The 18,648-nt window shown below is 35.1% G+C and overlaps 2 protein-coding genes and 1 pseudogene across 5 annotated transcripts in view; 1 reads left to right on the forward strand and 2 right to left on the reverse strand.

Moving 5' to 3' along the window:
- Positions 1-750: 750 nt before the first annotated feature.
- Positions 751-929, reverse strand: LOC129243189 (U2 spliceosomal RNA; annotated as a pseudogene).
- A 1,761-nt stretch (positions 930-2,690) lies between these two features.
- LOC129241019 (phosphate carrier protein, mitochondrial) lies at positions 2,691-5,774 on the forward strand. The gene is made up of 4 exons (XM_054877139.1): positions 2,691-2,803; positions 3,107-3,527; positions 4,289-4,629; positions 4,704-5,774. The coding sequence occupies exons 2-4, from the start codon at positions 3,150-3,152 to the stop codon at positions 5,050-5,052; spliced, it is 1,068 nt and encodes a 355-aa protein (XP_054733114.1). The 5' UTR covers positions 2,691-2,803; positions 3,107-3,149; the 3' UTR covers positions 5,053-5,774.
- Positions 5,775-11,024: 5,250 nt separating this feature from the next.
- LOC129240093 (protein phosphatase 1 regulatory subunit 3C) overlaps positions 11,025-18,648 on the reverse strand; it is a 30,580-nt gene continuing 22,956 nt past the window's right edge. For all 4 annotated transcript variants that reach the window (XM_054875599.1, XM_054875595.1, XM_054875598.1 and 1 more), the window contains exons 4-8: positions 14,954-15,157; positions 14,651-14,825; positions 14,449-14,586; positions 14,169-14,350; positions 11,025-14,071 (exon numbers count right to left, since the gene is read on the reverse strand). In XM_054875599.1, the coding sequence (XP_054731574.1) occupies positions 14,038-14,071; positions 14,169-14,350; positions 14,449-14,586; positions 14,651-14,825; positions 14,954-15,157 (733 nt within the window). In that variant the 3' untranslated portion in view covers positions 11,025-14,037. The remainder of the gene's footprint in view (positions 14,072-14,168; positions 14,351-14,448; positions 14,587-14,650; positions 14,826-14,953; positions 15,158-18,648) is intronic.

Genomic DNA, 18,648 nt, shown 5'->3' on the forward strand with positions numbered 1-18,648 from the left:
AAGCCGATAGGAAGAATGATAGAATACAAGAATGCGCCTTCCAAACTTGCTGTGATTTCAGCACTGCAGATAAACAAACAAAAGTAAGAAAAATTACTTGTTTGCAGAGAACGTTAACTTTAACCTTCTCTGTCTGTTGTTTGTGAAGAGGAAAAGTAAGCAAAAGCAATGAAAACTGACGTTTTCACGACAGTCGGTTCTACGTTACCGAAACGGCACGGATTTATATCCGGCCAAGGACTGTCACTCCAGCATCATTTACCGTATGTAAGTATGGGGAATGTTTATGCTGCTACAACAACAAAACTGACAGGAAATACAGGAATTTATTCACGCACTTTGATCTTCTTGTCATTGGCGTCATCGGCAAAAAAAAAAAAAAAAAAATACCAGTCTAACGGTTAGACACGATCGAAGTGAAACCTTCCGTAAAACAAACTGAGAGAGAATAAGACGAAAGCAGCATTAGGAGCGGGATAATTATAAGTTCATTATAATATTGCTATAAAGTTCATATTTTATTTTCTTCATTTCATTATTATTCATCCTCAATGTTTTCAATTTCAACAAATGATACGAGTGGCTTATGATAGATAAAATATGATACAAATGCTTTGGTTTCGATGTTGTCAAAAAAAATACCCAAACGGACCGAAGAAACAGACTTACAAATTTCTTCCATTTTCGTCTACTTGTATTCATATAAAAATTTATGTCTCTTCCCACCAAAGCTAAATGTATTAGTATATTTCTTCTTGTATTTATTCAAGGCAACTGCAATACCGGGCCAATCCGTGGCAGAGGTGGAGCAAGCCCCTAAAACACTCCGCCCATTTCCAAAAATCAGTTTAACATTTGTTGTCCTCGGATGGAGGATCTATCAGATGTTAAGCTACACTTTGATCTTAGCCATAAGGCCGAGAAGCGATAACCATACACAACCAACAAACTACCTTGTCAATACATTTTCTGATAAACCTTTTGAGAATTACACGCTCACAAAAATTAATGTACGAAATATTTATACCGATTCACTTAAACTGACTTTCAGTATCTAAACCAAAAATAGAAAAGCCAAAAACCTGTTTTCAATAAATAATCAGAAATGTCCTACAATGCAAATTTCAAAAAAAAAAAAATTTTTTTTTCTTGTGATTCGAACCAAGAATTTTGGATCAGAAGCTCACATTGCTAGCCGCTCGGCTATCGCGCCATGCTGTCGGCGCTGGCCTAAAAGTTATTTAGTTCGTCGCTACGTTTATATCAACATATAATATAACGCTTCGTAACTAAATAACTTTTAGGCCAGCGCCGACAGCATGGCGCGGTAGCCGAGCGACTAGCAATGTGAGCTTCCCATCCAAAATCCTTGGTTCGAATCACAAGAAAAAAAAATAAAAGTTATTTAGTTCGTCGCTACGTTTATATCAACATATAATATAACGCTTCGTAGCCAAGAGGGTCGCTTTTTCGTTTCACTTTTTCTCAAATCACTCCCAACGATTCTAAAGAAGTTTTCACTTCAAAAAACGCCAGAAAACTGCAGTTGAAGGTATTGTTATAACTCGTGCTTTTACAATTTAACACGTGGCAATTCATTTTTACTTGTTTGTTTCATTCAAAAATCACAAATCTTAATACAGAACACAGTAGAAACTCGATTCGTGTATGTACAATTTTGCATTCCATACTCAGTACTTGCGATATTAGAAAATATTTATCTCGATAATTCCGACACTTTTTGTTTTGTCTTTCTCTTTTGCTCTTTTTACGTTGTATTTTTGAAAATAAGGAATTAGCGTCGAGGTAATCGTAGTAATGACATATTTTGAATTGAGTCAGTTGAATGGAAAATTTACCCTGCTTACAATAAAAGAAAAAGCTGACATTCTGAACAAATCAAATGCGGGAATTTCTATTAATACAAAAGTTAAAAGCGTTCACGTGTATAGAGCAACAATAACTCATATTTACAAAAATGAGCAGTTTATAAAGAAGTTTGTTACGCGATCTGAAAGGAAAAGGTTTTTGACGCTACCACGCTATCAATCGATGGGTCGCAAACTTTAAAAAAAGTCATGGAATACAATGGTTAAAAATTTACGGAAAAAATCAAATGAGAGTGACTCTATCAACCCATTTTTAGGCAAAAGTAATAACACGTATGGATTCAAGTTTAACAAAAGGAGCAAATATACAATGCCGATGAGTGCCGAAGTGCTTGGATGACCTTTATTTGAAAAATGGTTTCACAGAACATTTGTTCCAGAGATATGCTCCTTTTGATATCAAAACAAAAAATCGTGTTTTAATCAAAAATTAATTAAATAAACAGATAAAGCGTTCCTTCGTTCGCAAAATCTTCCTTAAAAGCACTTATTATTGATAATGGTCCATGCCATCCCAAAGAAGGGCTAAAGAGCTACTACGGCCAAATATCGGCAATGTGCTTTCTTCTAAAAGTGAGTACGTGGGAACGATGTGATGCTAAATATGAATAAAATTACATCAGCGTTTAAAATATATTAATTGAAAAATTGCCAATTTCGAAAAGGTATTCTCAACGAAACGTGTGCGTCGAAACTTTTGTTTTTCGATATATTTGGACTTGTAAGTTGTACTGAGAGGAAGCCTCAGACTGTTCTCAAATGAATTGGACCAGCTGTTTAATAACGAGTAGTTTTCTCACTGTGCAACCCTGTGTGGCTATCAACGAGTTTCTGCTTGGCGTTCATATGACAATTGGAAGCAAGTATTTTTTTTCTTAAGTGTCTTTCTCGTGCCCCTAGTTGGTGCTGACTGTGTAAGTTATTTTTTCTTAATTAAATTGCATAATGTGTAAATTTTCAGAACAATGTATTGGCCGAAATTATATATAATCTAGCACATTTTACTAAAACATATAATCGGAAATAATGAGTTTAACGAAAAGAAAAGAAATGTGAGAAAACACGATCATGTGCAAATTTTTCGTTATGTAACCTCAACTGAAAAATTACTAATATGTATATGAGAGATGACTTCGGCTAACGATTCTGACGTTGTGTTGGATATGCTATAAATTCCGAAATTTAATTTAATTTTGTATTTGTATTTTTTTCCATAGTTTCAAAGGAAATCACCGAAGCAGCGAAAAGTAACAATCCACAATGTTCTCATCACTGTTTGATGCTGCCAAGAACTCTCCCTTCCGGACCCCATTTACCAAAGTCCAATGCGACAGCACCGGTAAGTCGGCAACGGGCCCATTGCCCGGACGCCAGATTCAGGCAGCTTCGACACCTAGCGGTGATTCGTGCGAATTCGGCAGCAACAAATACTTTGCGCTCTGCGGTGTCGGCGGTATCCTGTCCTGCGGTACTACGCACACCTTCGTCGTACCGTTGGATTTGGTGAAATGCCGTCTCCAAGTTGACCCCAAAAAGTACAAGAATTTGATCAACGGCTTTAAAGTTACCGTAGCTGAGGAAGGCGCACGTGGTCTGGCTAAGGGTTGGGCTCCAACATTCTTCGGCTACTCAGCACAGGTGAGTGAGTGGGCGAAGTAAAATTGTTATTAGCAAAGCAGACGCGTGAAGATGCACAACTAAATGGGAGTTAAGAACAGACTAAAAAGAATCGGTCCAAGTAATTTTTGTGCTGAAAACCTGCGTTATGCATTGATGCGTTAAACTCGGAATGAAACAAAAGAAAAGTATAGCGTCAAGGTTACACAACCACCATTCATTATTGGTTTATTGATTTTTAATGCTACAACGATTAGAATAATTCCCTGCTTCCAAATTAGTTTTCAATAAAGTAATTATAGGTCCCATTTCCTTTCCATTATATCAAATGCTAGAGTGTGCTGAAGTTTTTTTACTAACAAAAAGTTGCTCCCTTATCAATGTCTGTATTTTGTGGAAGTGTTGTAAGAATAGCGTCTTCATTACTCAAGATTTTGTTATCATGTGATTAATGTTTATAGTAACTCAATTTTTTAGATAAAAATTAACGGTGCATATCGTGCGTCTCTCAATTTTATGATTGTCGCAGAAAAGCACTGGTTGACCCAGTTTCTTGAGATGAACATTCATGGGAGTACGTACATATATTAGGAATAGCGATTTTTAAACAAAATAAATTTTTGTTCATATAATATTTAAAAGTTTTCTTCATTTTCACATTAATCACCTGTATTTGTCAGGTAGTTTTAAATTAAAATCCAACGCTTAGATCAAAGTTTACTTATACTTATAGAAGCTTACTTATATGCCTTCATATATTTGTTTACTCATTAAAAACTTAGGGTCTGTGCAAATTCGGTCTGTACGAAGTCTTCAAAGTGTACTATGCCAATATGTTGGGTGAAGAGAATGCCTACCTCTACCGTACCTGGCTATACTTGGCTGCCTCTGCATCGGCTGAATTCTTCGCTGATATTGCATTGTCTCCCATGGAAGCCGCCAAGGTCAAGATCCAGACCACTCCGGGTTATGCCAACAATCTGCGCCAGGCTCTGCCTAAGATGATCAAAGAAGAGGGTGTTTCTGCCTTCTACAAGGGTCTGGTCCCATTGTGGATGCGTCAAATTCCATACACCATGATGAAGTTCGCTTGCTTCGAACGTACCGTCGAATTGTTGTACAAGTAAGGCAATCATTTTACAGTGACCTAAGACCTAAGTTTATATTACATGATTAATTTTATTTATATTCACTTAGACATGTTGTACCAAAACCACGAGTGGAATGCACCAAGGGTGAACAGTTGGTGGTGACATTCGCTGCTGGTTACATTGCTGGTGTCTTCTGTGCTATTGTCTCTCATCCTGCTGATGTCGTCGTTTCGAAATTGAACCAAGCCAAGGGTTCTACTGCCATCCAAGTAGCTAAATCGCTCGGCTTCATGGGTATGTGGAACGGTCTGATGCCACGTATCATTATGATTGGTACGCTCACTGCCCTGCAATGGTTCATCTATGATGGCGTTAAGGTAGCCTTGGCTCTGCCACGTCCACCACCACCAGAGATGCCAGCTTCCCTTAAAGCTAAACTGGAGGGTCAACAGTAAAATTGTTTAGATTTAATTAAACTCATCAGCAACTACCGATACGACTAAATTAAATAAGTTCAGCCAGCGATATTTAATCGTGACGGCGCCAAGTCGTCACAACTAAAGTATAAAAACACAAAAAGTATAGAACGATTACCACAGCATTACGATTGAGCGCTGACCATACACACATTTGCTCGGGCATACGTAACGATGCAATCATAGGGGAATATAACTGTATAATGGAGCATTTACGAATGCACACTTTCAATACTTCAAAACATTTAGTGAATAAGCTGAAAAGTACTAAACACACGCTAACTTTACTACAACCAAATACTCAAGGCATTTACAGCAACGTAATTCTGTCATTCCGGTGGATATTGTAAATGTACCACCATAAGCTTTGCATTTCTCTTCAAAACTATTAACTAGCTAAACTTAAAATTTTATTTCAACAAACATTCTATATTCTACTGCTTTTAATTTCTGAAATATTTTCAACTTGTAAAGCATTTTTAAATGTATTTAAGCTAAAACCCGCTATGTGTGTTTGTGTATAGAAAACAATAATGCATTCGTTAAGTTAAAGCCAATATGGAATTATTGTGCAGCATTAAGTATATAAAGTGAAACGTTTTAATTAAATATGTTACGTATGGAATGTATTTTGATATCTCCTCTAAGCAGCGTTGTTAACATTGTCCGAAAAAAAACATAGTAAAATGTATGAAACTAAAGTTGTGTTTTTTTTAGCAAAACAGGGGGTGGGTTCGCGGCAAAGTACAAGGTGACGCAAAATTAAGCATCCAATTTTGTTTTTGAATAACTTTTTTGCTAATTAAAAAAGTTGGGTTTGAACGATGGAAATCTTAATTTTGACCTGTACGCGCACCATTGCCTGTCTGCTTGTATACTGCAATGGTCTAGTTCACAAGTGCCAGAAATTATTGACGTACGATACAATTTGCAAGAGTCGCAAACCTTCCGATGGGGTGTTTAATATTGCGATTACCATAGGCAGATATTTATGCGATGGGGTATTGTACTTACTCACGTGGCAACAATTGCTCCAGAAACACACTACGTTAAATATGAAACCCGTTTATTTTGAACGTTGTATTTACAGGTATAAATTGCACAGCGCTTACTAAGCGCCGCATATTGGTACTGTTCTTATGCTAATACAGAAGTAAAAATTATACGCGTTTCAAAATAAGAATACCATTTGCGCTTAGAATAATATGGCTAAGTAAAGAGTAAAAATTAGTAACAACTAATATGTTTTTACGTACATATTTACAATAAATCACTTTGGTTGCTGGCGTTTACATTCCTTATAAAAGATAAAATAAATGAATAGCGAAATGCGCTTATATAACACAATTTTGGATTATTTATTATTTTACGTTAAAAAGGCGAAAGTGTTGGAATATTCAATTCCTCGCCGTATGTTATGTGGATGTGATATTTATAGAAAATAGTTCTTGAAGGTCAACTACAACGCAATCACTACATAGAATCATATTTTTCTTTTCACAAATTCGTTAGGTTAAAACAAGCAGCGCCATTGGCCTATTCAATACATTTGAACTTGAATTCATTTATGAATGTTTTTATTTTTTCGTACAACAAAAATAGTTACTTGGATAACTGCGCATTTAAGCATTCATTGAAGCCGTTATAATAGAAAAATTGTTGCTATAGAATTTGCGTGTTTTTTATGTTCAGTTCATTTTACTCAGTAGTACTGTTGTTGTTGTTGTTGTTGTAGCATGTAGCAACATCACCAACAACTCAGTAGTACTATTCTTCGTCGATTCGCAACATTTTTCTTTAAAATTCAATGAAATTTTTTGATTTAGTTAAATGGCTTTTAATGTCTATGGCGCAATTTATACAACATAACTTTATCCAAATGCCAACCAGTTCAGGTTATATGTAGGTACCCCTAGGGTCCATTGTGTTGCCAAGCCAAGGTTATAAGCCTATCATTGAAAATTGGCAATGCTTCGGAAAAATCTCAATTAACGCTTATTTTGTTAAGTTTTAAAACCATTTAAATTGACTTAGCATTCTGTTCCGATGGTGGGACTCAGCTCACTAAAAGTTGAAAAAATAAAATACAATTTTTATATGGGGATCAGAATTTGTTTATATGAGCAAAAACTGCTATAATCAAAAATGTTGCTCACTCAAAGCTCACAAATCTTACATACCGTCAGTGCCAAAAGTAAGAGTATACGACATATTTGCAAGTTTTGACTATTTATGTATTTTGTAATTTTAATTATTTTTTTATAAAAATATGGTTCATATAACAACAAGAACTATATAACGCAAAGTTTAAAACCTTGTAAAAAATATACTAAAATTCGCCAAATCTTGATCAAAATTTTTAACTTTTTACTCAGAATATTTGTATAAAATCCGGGTACACAGTTTTACAACTCATAAAATTTTAGTATAACAAAGTGTGAGGTAGCTCAAAAATCGCATAGATTTTGACGTGATAACGTCTTATAATTCGATTTAACAGGCTGCACACACGAAAAAATGTGTCGTTACCTTGGTCATTAGTGTTACCTTGCTCATTTGTCGTTACCTTGCTCATTGCCGTTACCTTAAATGAACTGCAAGCGAAAGCGCGGAGCGAACGACAAAGCAAACAAAGCAAACGAACGGCAACGTTCGACATCTTGCTCTCTCCTACTTAAGTGAGCGTATATATGTATGTATATGCGCATATGTACATATATAAATTCACGTATTTGTATTTGCATATGCCTTCTTATTGATTATTATTAATTATTAATTTGATTTACTTGAAGAATTTAAAATAAAACCAAGTTTGTTAATAATACCTGTTGTTTTAATGTTATTATTATTTTTTGACGTGATAACGTCTAATAATTCTATGTAGCCGGCTGCACGCACCAAAAAATGCGTCGTTATCTTGCTCATGCGTCGTTACCTTGCTTGAACAGCATGTTATGTTATGATATGTTATGTTATGTTATGTTATGTTATGTTATGTTATGTTATGTTATGTTATGTTATGTTATGTTATGTTATGTTATGTTATGTTATGTTATGTTATGTTATGTTATGTTATGTTATGTTATGTTATGTTATGTTATGTTATGTTATGTTATGTTATGTTATGTTATGTTATGTTATGTTATGTTATGTTATGTTATGTTATGTTATGTTATGTTATGTTATGTTATGTTATGTTATGTTATGTTATGTTATGTTATGTTATGTTATGTTATGTTATGTTATGTTATGTTATGTTATGTTATGTTATGTTATGTTATGTTATGTTAAAGTATATTATGTTATGTTAATGTTAACTCATTCTCTATATCCATACAAAATATCTATCAAACAAATAAAATTAAAATTTTCTTTTGAAAAATGCAACAATTCAATCAGTATTTTCTTATGACGTTATCACGTTAAACTATCGTCAGTAAACCGACTTTACAGACAACCTCTTTTTGACAATTTTTTCTACTAACGGTTTTGCGTGTCTTCTCCTATATAAAAAAAATGTGGAGCAGGCGTTAAATGGAGAAAATGCACAAGACCGCAACCGGAAAAAATTCTCAAAAATCAGTGTGATTTTTGACCTTCTTGAAACTTGCACCAAAATTTAATGAGCTATAAAATGACATACTTTAAAATTTTTCAGAAATTCTGTGTAGAAAGTTTGAAGTTTCGATGAAAATTAGTCGAATTCTGATCAATTTTGTGCAAAGTGTAAAACTTTGCTTTATTACGTTCTTGTTGTAGTATGAACTGTGTTTTTTATAAAAGAATAATTAAAATTAAAAAGTAAATTAATAAACTCATCAACAAGTGGTGTACACTTTCTTTTGACGCTGACGGTACATCGTGTTTTTGGTTGGTAGAGGTGCTGTCTGAGTGACACATCCCAGACTCAATTAGCACAAAAGTGCCATTTTGATGCACCACTAGTAGTACCACTGCCTATTTAGTCAAAACATCTTTATTTGACTATAAATCCGCCAATGTCATTTATTTTCTTTCCTGCAATTTCTATCAAGTAGTTAATTGAGAATCCCCCCCCATCATTCTACGTCGTAGGGAACGCAGACTTGGCCACTCACAGTGGGCACATTCCAAAATCAAACTAAAGGGTGTTTTTTTTAGAGGTTAGGTTTTCAAGTTGGCACTACTTTTTTCGTAGATGGTCTTTTTGACAGCTGTCACTTGATTTATGCTCAGTTTGGTTTGCCATTTCATAATGAATAGACTTACACCTGAACAACGTTTGCAAATCGTGCAAATTTGGGTCCAAAACGAGATGGCCACCGATCCCGATTTTCACAAGAAAATTTTGTTCAGCGATGAAGCTCACTTTTGGTTGAATGGGTATGTCAATAGGCAAAATTGTCGCATTTGGAGTGTACATAATCCACAAGCCATTGCTGAGACGCCGTTACATCCTCAAAAAGTCATTGTTTGGTGTGCTCTATGGGCAGAGGGAATCATTGGTCCATATTTCTTTAAAAATGAAGCCGGCCATAATGTTACAGTCAATGGAGAGCGCTATAGAGCCATGATTAATGACTTTTTCGTGCCTGAATTGGACGATGTTGATGTGGACGACCTTTGGTTGCAACAAGACGGCGCTACATGCCATACAGCCAACGCAACAAACGATTTATTGAAGGAAACTTTTGGTGAGCGCATTATCTCGCGCCGTGGACCTGTGGCGTGGCCTCCAAGATCGTGCGATATAACACCGCTGGACTATTTCTTGTGGGGCTATGTGAAGTCGCTTGTCTACGCAGATAAGCCCGAGACGATTGACGTCTTGGAAGAGAATATTCGGCGCGTTATTCCTGACATACGGCCCCAATTGCTGCAAAAAGTGGTCGAAAATTGGGCCTCTCGGCTAGAATTTATTCGAGCCAGCCGCGGCGGCCACTTGCCCGAAATCATTTTTAAAACATAATGGCAAACCCTTATCTTTATAATAAAGCTAAATTCTTGGCCATAACATTAAATTATATACGTTTTATTTCATCTTGAAAACCTAACCTCTAAAAAAAACACCCTTTAAATGTCGAGTAAATCGATTTTAAAGATTCCAATTTTCTATATCTCGCTTAGTAAAAATTAACACAATTTTCTTCCAACATGCGGTTCATAGATACTAAAGTGGTGCACAAATGACTTGCTTATTACAAAGCAACAAGTCACACATTGCATGTGACACTGTTTGTGAAGACAAAAAGCAATGTAAGCACACAACTTGAACAGCAACGAAGAAAAACTGTCTTCAACAAGCAATACTACTTCGGCTCTATCGACAGTGCACGAATTGCACGACGCTGCTTATATGCTTGCATGGCAATGGTAGAAAAACATTCTCATACAAGCTTTGCCGAAAGACATCAAGTACAATGTGTGAATTGGTGTCATATGTATGTATGTACGTAGTGTATGTTAGCAGGCAAAGTGTAAGTTACATTCAAATATTAATCAGAATTTAATATTTATTCTACAAAACCATCATACCAAACATTAACTGCCTATTTGATTTTAAAATATCAGGAATTCATGTAAGTAAATAATCCACATTTGACACAATTCACTTGTTTGAATTGAATTGTTTTTCATTGCCTTTCAGTGTCATTGCTTTTCTTGCTATCTTGCCGAAATATGTGTGTTGTGATAATGCTGAGAGAGAAACAAGTCATACAAAAGCATGATTTGGTTTTCTCTCTAGCTGCTATTGCCTGTTACTGTTAGTTGAGAACAAAACACTGCATTGTTGTGTGAATTTAGCAAATGACTTGAAAGCACATATATGCCGACTTGTGCACCACTTTAATAGATACCGATAAGCTTTTTAAAAACACGTCAAGAAGCAGTTGGCATACGAAAATTTCAAATTTAGCATCAATTGTTTTTAACAAAGAAAAGTTGTAAAGCAATAACAAAAACAAACAATATAATTTTGTTTTACTAAAGTTTTTTGTTATTTTCTTAACAACCATTTCAGTCTTACAGTTTCAGATACAAACGAAATAATAATAAAATCTAATGTATGATAAAATATGCGTGCAACAGACTTTGCTAAAACATAGAGAAAGGAATTTACTATCCAACTTATAACATACAATGGACACCATGTTTTGTTTTATAAAATTTTGAATATATCTTTATTTTTTTCTATAAATTGTTTACTGGCATTTTATTGCATTTTAAATTCTAACAAAATAAAATTATTTTTTTATGGCAACATATTCGACATTTTTACTCGCTCTTTCAATCAACGTTTACATGTACATACAGTTATAATTAGGTTCTAAAATTAGTATTTACAAAAATATCCTTCTCAGTTTATATGTATGTATATCTGACAAACTTATTCAATAAATCTTTTACAAAAATGTTTTTGCACAATTTTCGCTTAGAAAATAAAGGCATACGATATATAAATGTCAATCCGATAGTAAACAGTTATCATAAGAGTTATATGTGTAAAAATAGTATATATGTATGTGTGCAGGTAATATTGCCAGTTTATATAAAAAACAGAATCGCACACATAAAATATCCCATTGAGACAGCCTTGCGGCGCCACCATAGGTGCTTAAGTCGAGTGTAAAAATAAATCACAAATAAAAAGATTTCGAAAACATATTTTTTGTCACGAAGTACTACAGTCTTCTCACACACTAACTGCTTCGCAAAGCAATTAAAAATAAAAAAAAAACGAGTCATAAAAAATTAAATGGATGTGGCTTGGCATTGCAAGACATGTTGGATTGGGAAGAAATTAATTTCGGTTTGATTTGGCGTAAATACATAATTGCCAAATACATAACTTATTGCATACAAAATGAGTTTTTTCAAACTAAAAATTACTCTCTCGCCAATCCAAACAATTCAAACAAAAAACATGTTTTCAACTGTTGTCTCTACGAAAAGCGTCTTAACATTTGAAAACAAAATATAAAATCTAGTATTAAAAAATTGTATGCATAAAATAGTCAAAAGACTTACAAATTAAAACCCACAAAAAATCATTTAAAAATCACACAAACTCCACGGACTTATCTCCCAACATTTGCAGCTTAAAACTAGTTTATAAATCTAGAGTAAGTTCTTCTTTTTAATTTTTTAATTACGGTAAAATATAATATATAAAAAGTTATAAACATTTTCCATTATGAATTTAGTTATGTATATATTTACGTAGATATTTTGTATGTTCTATGTGCGTTGTTTTTAATTTAAGAATCTTCATACATTTTTAGTTGCATAGTTTTTTGCTTTATAGTTTCAAGTAGTTCCTGTAAGATTGTACTAACTTCCCTCACTCTAATCCAACGCTAAACTCTGCTGTGGCCCCACCTTTCACTTTTACTTTGTCTGTTCACGTAGCATAAAGAACACAGTCTTTTCAACGGCTTTAGCATATGTATGTATATATGAGCATGTATGTATGTATGTATGCACACATGTGTGCAGAGTTTGCGTTCGAGTTCTAAATAGTCTCATAGTGTTTACATTTTACCGCACTCTTATTGTATTTATTACTTTCTGCTTTTCTGCTTGATTTCCAACTTCTAGGCAAGTGAAAATTTTAGTCGTAGCTAACGGTCTGAAGCTGGTTCGGCCTAATCGGCTGCTGATTTTGGTAACACGCTTTCAAAGTATGAATTCTACTTACGTGGGCCGCCGCATGCGTCGTAGGCCGCTTTTTGATGCGCTAACATGCATTTAGACGCCTTTGATAAGCTTCCATTGCAGTGGATTTTTGTTTGATTTAGTATTTGTATAGGAAGTCTGTGCTTTACGTAACCGACTGTGTTTGAGAAATCAGCAGTACGCACAAAGGGCTTACTAAATACAGATTATTTGCTGTTGATTTCTGAAACACAGTGCTAATATACGATTTTCCAAATTATGCATAATTTCAGCGCATAAACAGCTGATGTTGCTTTAATTGGTATATATGTACACTTTTATTTCTTTCATGCCTCGCGGAGAGGCGCATCTAGAAATGCGCACTGCCACTTTGAGCGTTTACTGGTTGGCCATGAATTGAAACCTGCTCAAATTCACTTAAGTTACGTATTATCGCTGGCCAACTAGTCTGTTTCGTTAGCACCAAAGCGAAGCTTATTCGTGCTGCACTTTCACCCTTTCTAATATAAATTCTAAAATATGTGTAAAACGCTTTGCTTTCGGCGACATTCGCCTCCTTCAATTGGTTAACTGTCTCTTCGGAGATTTCTCCATGCTCTACTCAGCTTATCTCTCATCTATTTTCTTCAGTATTCATTCCCCGATTTTCACTTGTATGTATTGTATACTCAGTCAACGAGATAATATCACTGCTCATTCTAAAAGCTAAAAGTCTCTAATATCAATGCCTACAAGATTTAAACGTTTGCAGGGGCCACCAAATCAGTTTTCTAAGTTAAAGCTTTTGCAAAGTGTTCTCATATATGTAGTTTTCTTCGCTCTTCACTTCGCAGTTTTCATAAATATGTGCTGGCTAAATTCTGGCGGCCCATAGCTGCGATTTTCCTATTTAAGAACCACAATTTTTTTGTCCGGCTTTTTCTACCACTTTTTGGTTGCTTGATATACATATGTTGTTTTTGTTTCCTATTTAACAAATTGTTCTTAAATGATCGGTGTATTGGGTTTTTAGCCTGATATGCATAGCACTGGGTACCATAAATAAAATGTTGCTTTCTTGGCATACTTCTGCGCCAGCATACCTTAATAATGGTCTTGTCCTTCTGGGGTTTCTTTCATTTGTTAGAGTTTTCAATTTTTTTGTTATTGTTTTCTGTTCTTTTGTTCTTGTTGTAATTGTTCGATACGACTGATTTACTTGTTCTATATTGGCATTTTGTAATATTCTTGCTTGTAGGGTTGATTGCGCGCCGACGCGCAACCCAGGCCGCTAACGCGCTTGGGTTCGCGTCCTATTAACATATTTCTTCACCAATATTTCTCCTCGACCCGTTTTTGTTGCCTGTTGAATTTGAGGAAATTTTCCTTGTTTAGCTTCACTGTTCATTCAAGTTTTCTCACCAACAGCTTTACTGTCTTGTAATAGTAATGACATTTACCAGTAGGGTCCCGACTCCTGACTCCAATTGTTTTGGGCTTGATTTCCTTTGGAATTGGCCAAAGCTTCTGAAAGTGCTGATGTCACATGACCACGGCAAGTATTGCGAGAGGTATTCTTGTCATAGGGCGAGAGAGCGTTGTAGTAGAAGGGTGAACGCTTCGTTATGGTATAGTTCTTGCCCTGAGAGTATACATATAAAATAGAGACAGAGAGAGAGAGAGAGAGGGGAATAAGTGAGTATTAAAGTTATTGGCTTTTAACGGTTAAGCGTGATTTACCTCTCTATTGTCCCAGTATTCCTGACTATTGGCACGATAGCAAATACAGAATTCTAAGCGTTTCGAGGATGGTGGCAATGTGATTTTGAAGGAGAACGTATCGAATACGACGTGAGCAAAGGTTGCCGGTCCATATGCCTGTAAGAAAAATGTTAATGCCAATGGTTATCGTACTTTAGCCAGCAGCTCGTTTTGTACTAACCCGTGCAAATGTGCAGAATATGTCCTGTTGACTCTTCCAGTCATCCCATGTGACGCGCACGATCACTTCTTTCTCAAAAGAAATATTTTTCACTTTTACTGTTCCCACCACAATGGATTCCTCATCCTTGACAATCACATTTTCAAGTGAGACAAAGTCACGGTCGATCTTCTGCCTGTAATGGAAAAATGCAGTTTGGTATGTTTATCAGAAAATCATAGCAATTCTATAATTTTTCATACTAATTTAATTTAGATTTCTATTGTGTTTCAGTCACATGCTTCAGTGATTTTTCAAACTCACCTGAATGATAAATAATCTGAAGCTGGTTGCTTGAAGTCGACGGTCCATTGATCGGCCGGATGTGGACTAACTAGACCCTGTGTAATTTGTTCCAAGAATTTCGTGCTCCACAATGGGGGCACATTCGACGGTTCTGACATGACCCGCACCTCGGTTAGCGGTTGACCCTCATCGTCCGCGAAGATAACTCGCTTGCGGCAGCGGCTATAAGGAGAGAGAAAGAGAGAGAACGAGTTTTATTAAAGTAAAGAACAAAAGGAAAATAAATTTTCAGTTAATTTAATTTTTGTTTGCACAATAGTCATGCCTTAATTATTATAAGTATAATTTGTGGCAGTCAAAAAAGTGGCTATATCGAAAATTCAAGGACTCCAAAATTTATTCTTCTTCTTGTTTGCATATATTTGATTTTGTAAGCGCTAGAAGAACGTAAAAGTAAAAACATGCCAATAAAAAAGGCTCGATCACCGTCAACAAATCATCCGACCAAAACGTCAGACAATCATTTTTTGTAAAAAAAATCGTTGAAATCACAACACGCTATTAAAATGAAACAATGAACCCAAGCTGGTGGCCGTATTGCTGCCAAAAAATAGTTCAGCCAAAATTGCATTGCGCGATTTGATGTCGCCAAAGAATCAAGAATTCTTATCAACGTCAGCATTTGAATTGCTATAGTCTCATAAACCTATATGTATATGAGCATATGTATGTATACCTATAATAGGTATGCATGTGTGCAAGAGTACACAGGTGAAGGTGTTTTTAAGGTTTTCTATAATCATTGGCTTTCGTGTTAAATGTTATTTTTACTTTGCCTTCACAGCTGGCCTATTTGAAAATTAATTGTGATGGTTGTTTTCTTGCTTCAATTGATAAATGAACATAGTTACATATTTATAAAGGGTCTTTCAAAAGTGACGGCCGAGATGTCAGTCATGAATAATGTGAAACTGAAAGGTTCTAAATTTTTACATGTTTATTTTAAACAACATCTAGGCGCGTCTTTTGAAAGACCCTCTACACACTTGTCATAACACTAAGTACGTTGACCAAGAAAATAAATATGCACATTCGTATGTACATACGTAAGGTGTGAAGCCATATTGCTGAGAGGTGGGGTAGCCACGACTGACACACAATTTTGCTTTTGGAAGTGAGTATTTCTCATAAATTTATCACATAAAATGTAATCATTAAACAATTTTATCGCTCTGATTTCAGCGATTTCGGTGGAGTTTTTATGAGTTGGAAAAAAAATGGAAAATGCATTATTTAATTATAATTTCTGAAAAACTTTTGAGTATGCAGTTTTGTAGTCCATTGAATTTTCATACAATAAAGCGCAAGTTTCAAGTGGGTAAAAAAATCGCATTGATTTTTGCGATTTTTTTTCAACGGTGTTCTTCTCCATTCAACGCATTGCTCGATATTTTTTTATATGGGGAAAAAACAGCGAGCACAGTCAACAAACAAAAAAAGTGTTAAAAATCAAAGCGATTCTCTTTGATTTGAAAATACCTACAAAAATCGAGTTTTGTATAAATAAAATTGTATTTAAAGAAATGTTTACCAATATATTAGAAGTGTTTAAACTTAAAAAGTTTGCATACAATTTTTTTAAATTTTTATATTCTTCTTCGCTTGCGTATCCATGCTAGATCTGCGCATTTATATATAGAAACGTCGTTTTTAATTTTATCAAATTAAATTTTATCAACGAAATCTAAATGAGATTCTCGGAGTCACTTTGAAATCGGCATCGTTTATGTAAATATTAATATTTCCTTTGTTGGTGGAAGTCTTACAATGTAATAAATTTTATAACTGATGAAAAGACAGTACCGATTTTTTGCGTGTACACTACAAATTTTATATAACTGTTTGTATAATATAATGTTATTTATCGGTGATCATTTCCTCTCAAATCTGAATTACAATCTCATCTAAGAAAATAATATTTAAAATAAAAGTTATTATTTAGTTTTTATGTGCTTCTCTGTGGTCACATATGCACGTAAATATGAAGCAATAAGTTCCAAACATCAACACCCAGCAATTAGCTCCAATTACAGGAGAAGACGACTAAAACTTTTGCACTTCGTTTTTCGACCCTCGACGCACAGCTGCTGAGTTTATTAAAACTAATAAGAGGCATACACATACATACATACACACATACATGCGCACATGTATGTATGTACGTTCAATAAATCTCGTCTAAATACAGTGGTATCGAACAATTATGTGATCGCCAACATTCGAAATGGAATTGGCAAATAAAGAAAAAGAAGAGCAATCGCATTGCATTTCAAATATTTTTAAAAAGCCTGATTAATGAACTATTAAGTTCAAACTCGAAAATACAACAGTTTAATACAACGGCTATCATTTGATATTAATATGTATGTATGTATGTATGTATATATGTAAATCGGATATCAGGTTGAAATCGTTTAAGCTGATGTACGTTTTCGAACATAAAATTGAACTGGTTTTGGTTGTAGCTAGTGACACAGTGGCGCTCAATTTTCGCTTATAACATACATAGGTACATACACATATATATATCAGCATGTGGTTCCTTGGACGGTTGGTTAACAGAATTTTATTGACTGGTGTTGTTTGAATTGTCCTATGATAATTCAAGTTCTTATCGGTCATAAATATTGAGTTAGCCGACATATCAAAGCTATCGAGATAGCAAAATAATCCCTAGACATGAACAACTGGCGTAGGGAGAGCTCTCTTTGTGCGCAACTATCATTCGGTTGGTCAAGGTTCGATGCTTATTCTGTAAATGAAACTTCAAAATAGCGGCAATGGCAAGCCTTCGAGAGCATTTCAGTCAAAAAAAGCTTCTCCCCAAAACCATCTGACTATCGGAATCGGTAGGCTCATCCATTTGTAGGACAACATTACTATAATATCTCAAAAAGGGGGAGAAGACCAGTAGCTCGATAAAAGATGTATGCGAAATGTATGCATGCATTTGATATCTTTCTGTGTGTTAACAGCTCTACTGGCAGCAAGCATTTCATGGCACTCAAAGATACTGCAGATACATTTATTTATAACAATCCTAAACATATATAAATTTATATGAATTTGTATAACATATTCGGGCACGTTCTGCAATCAATTTCCAAGTGAATTTCAACGCAATTGCCATATATTAACTCCTTTTTTATCAGAAACTACATAAAACGCAAATTACATAATTTAAACTCAAATACTTTCATTAAGCCACTCTTCGCCTTTCTATGTTTATTTATAGCTTTTCATTGGCAATGAGGTGGCTTGTGCGAAGATCGAATGCCTATCAGTGATTGACCTCAATTCTCGCTTTCCTTTATTTATTAGGTCGACAAGAGAATCGCACGATCAGTTTCGCGTTCGGCGCTGCGCTGTCTACACCAAGTCACGCATACTTTTTCGGCTTTCTTGCTCCCCTCCAACTCATTTATACCGATTACTGCACTGTAAATCCAAAAGGGATCCGGTCAATATGTCCGCGCCAGTCAGTCGATCGGTCAGCCAGCCAGCCTACTGCAAGCAAGTCATCAATCGCTGCATGCGTGCATTAATGCGAATTATATTCGATGTGAAAAATAAATAAATTGGAAGCAATCGAGAAAGTCGAGAAGAAACAGAATTCACACTAACAGATGTGCAGCTGCGTTACCCGCAACGAC

Source organism: Anastrepha obliqua, chromosome 3 (genome assembly GCF_027943255.1).
Source record: "Anastrepha obliqua isolate idAnaObli1 chromosome 3, idAnaObli1_1.0, whole genome shotgun sequence".
NCBI lineage: Eukaryota > Metazoa > Arthropoda > Insecta > Diptera > Tephritidae > Anastrepha > Anastrepha obliqua.

Coding starts and splice junctions, on each gene's coding strand:
- LOC129241019 (XM_054877139.1), top strand. CDS start 3,150: ATGTTCTCATCACTGTTTGATGCTGCCAAGAACTCTCCCTTCCGGACC. Junction 3,528..4,288: donor TCTTCGGCTACTCAGCACAG/GTGAGTGAGTGG, acceptor TTAAAAACTTAG/GGTCTGTGCAAATTCGGTCT. Junction 4,630..4,703: donor ACCGTCGAATTGTTGTACAA/GTAAGGCAATCA, acceptor ATATTCACTTAG/ACATGTTGTACCAAAACCAC.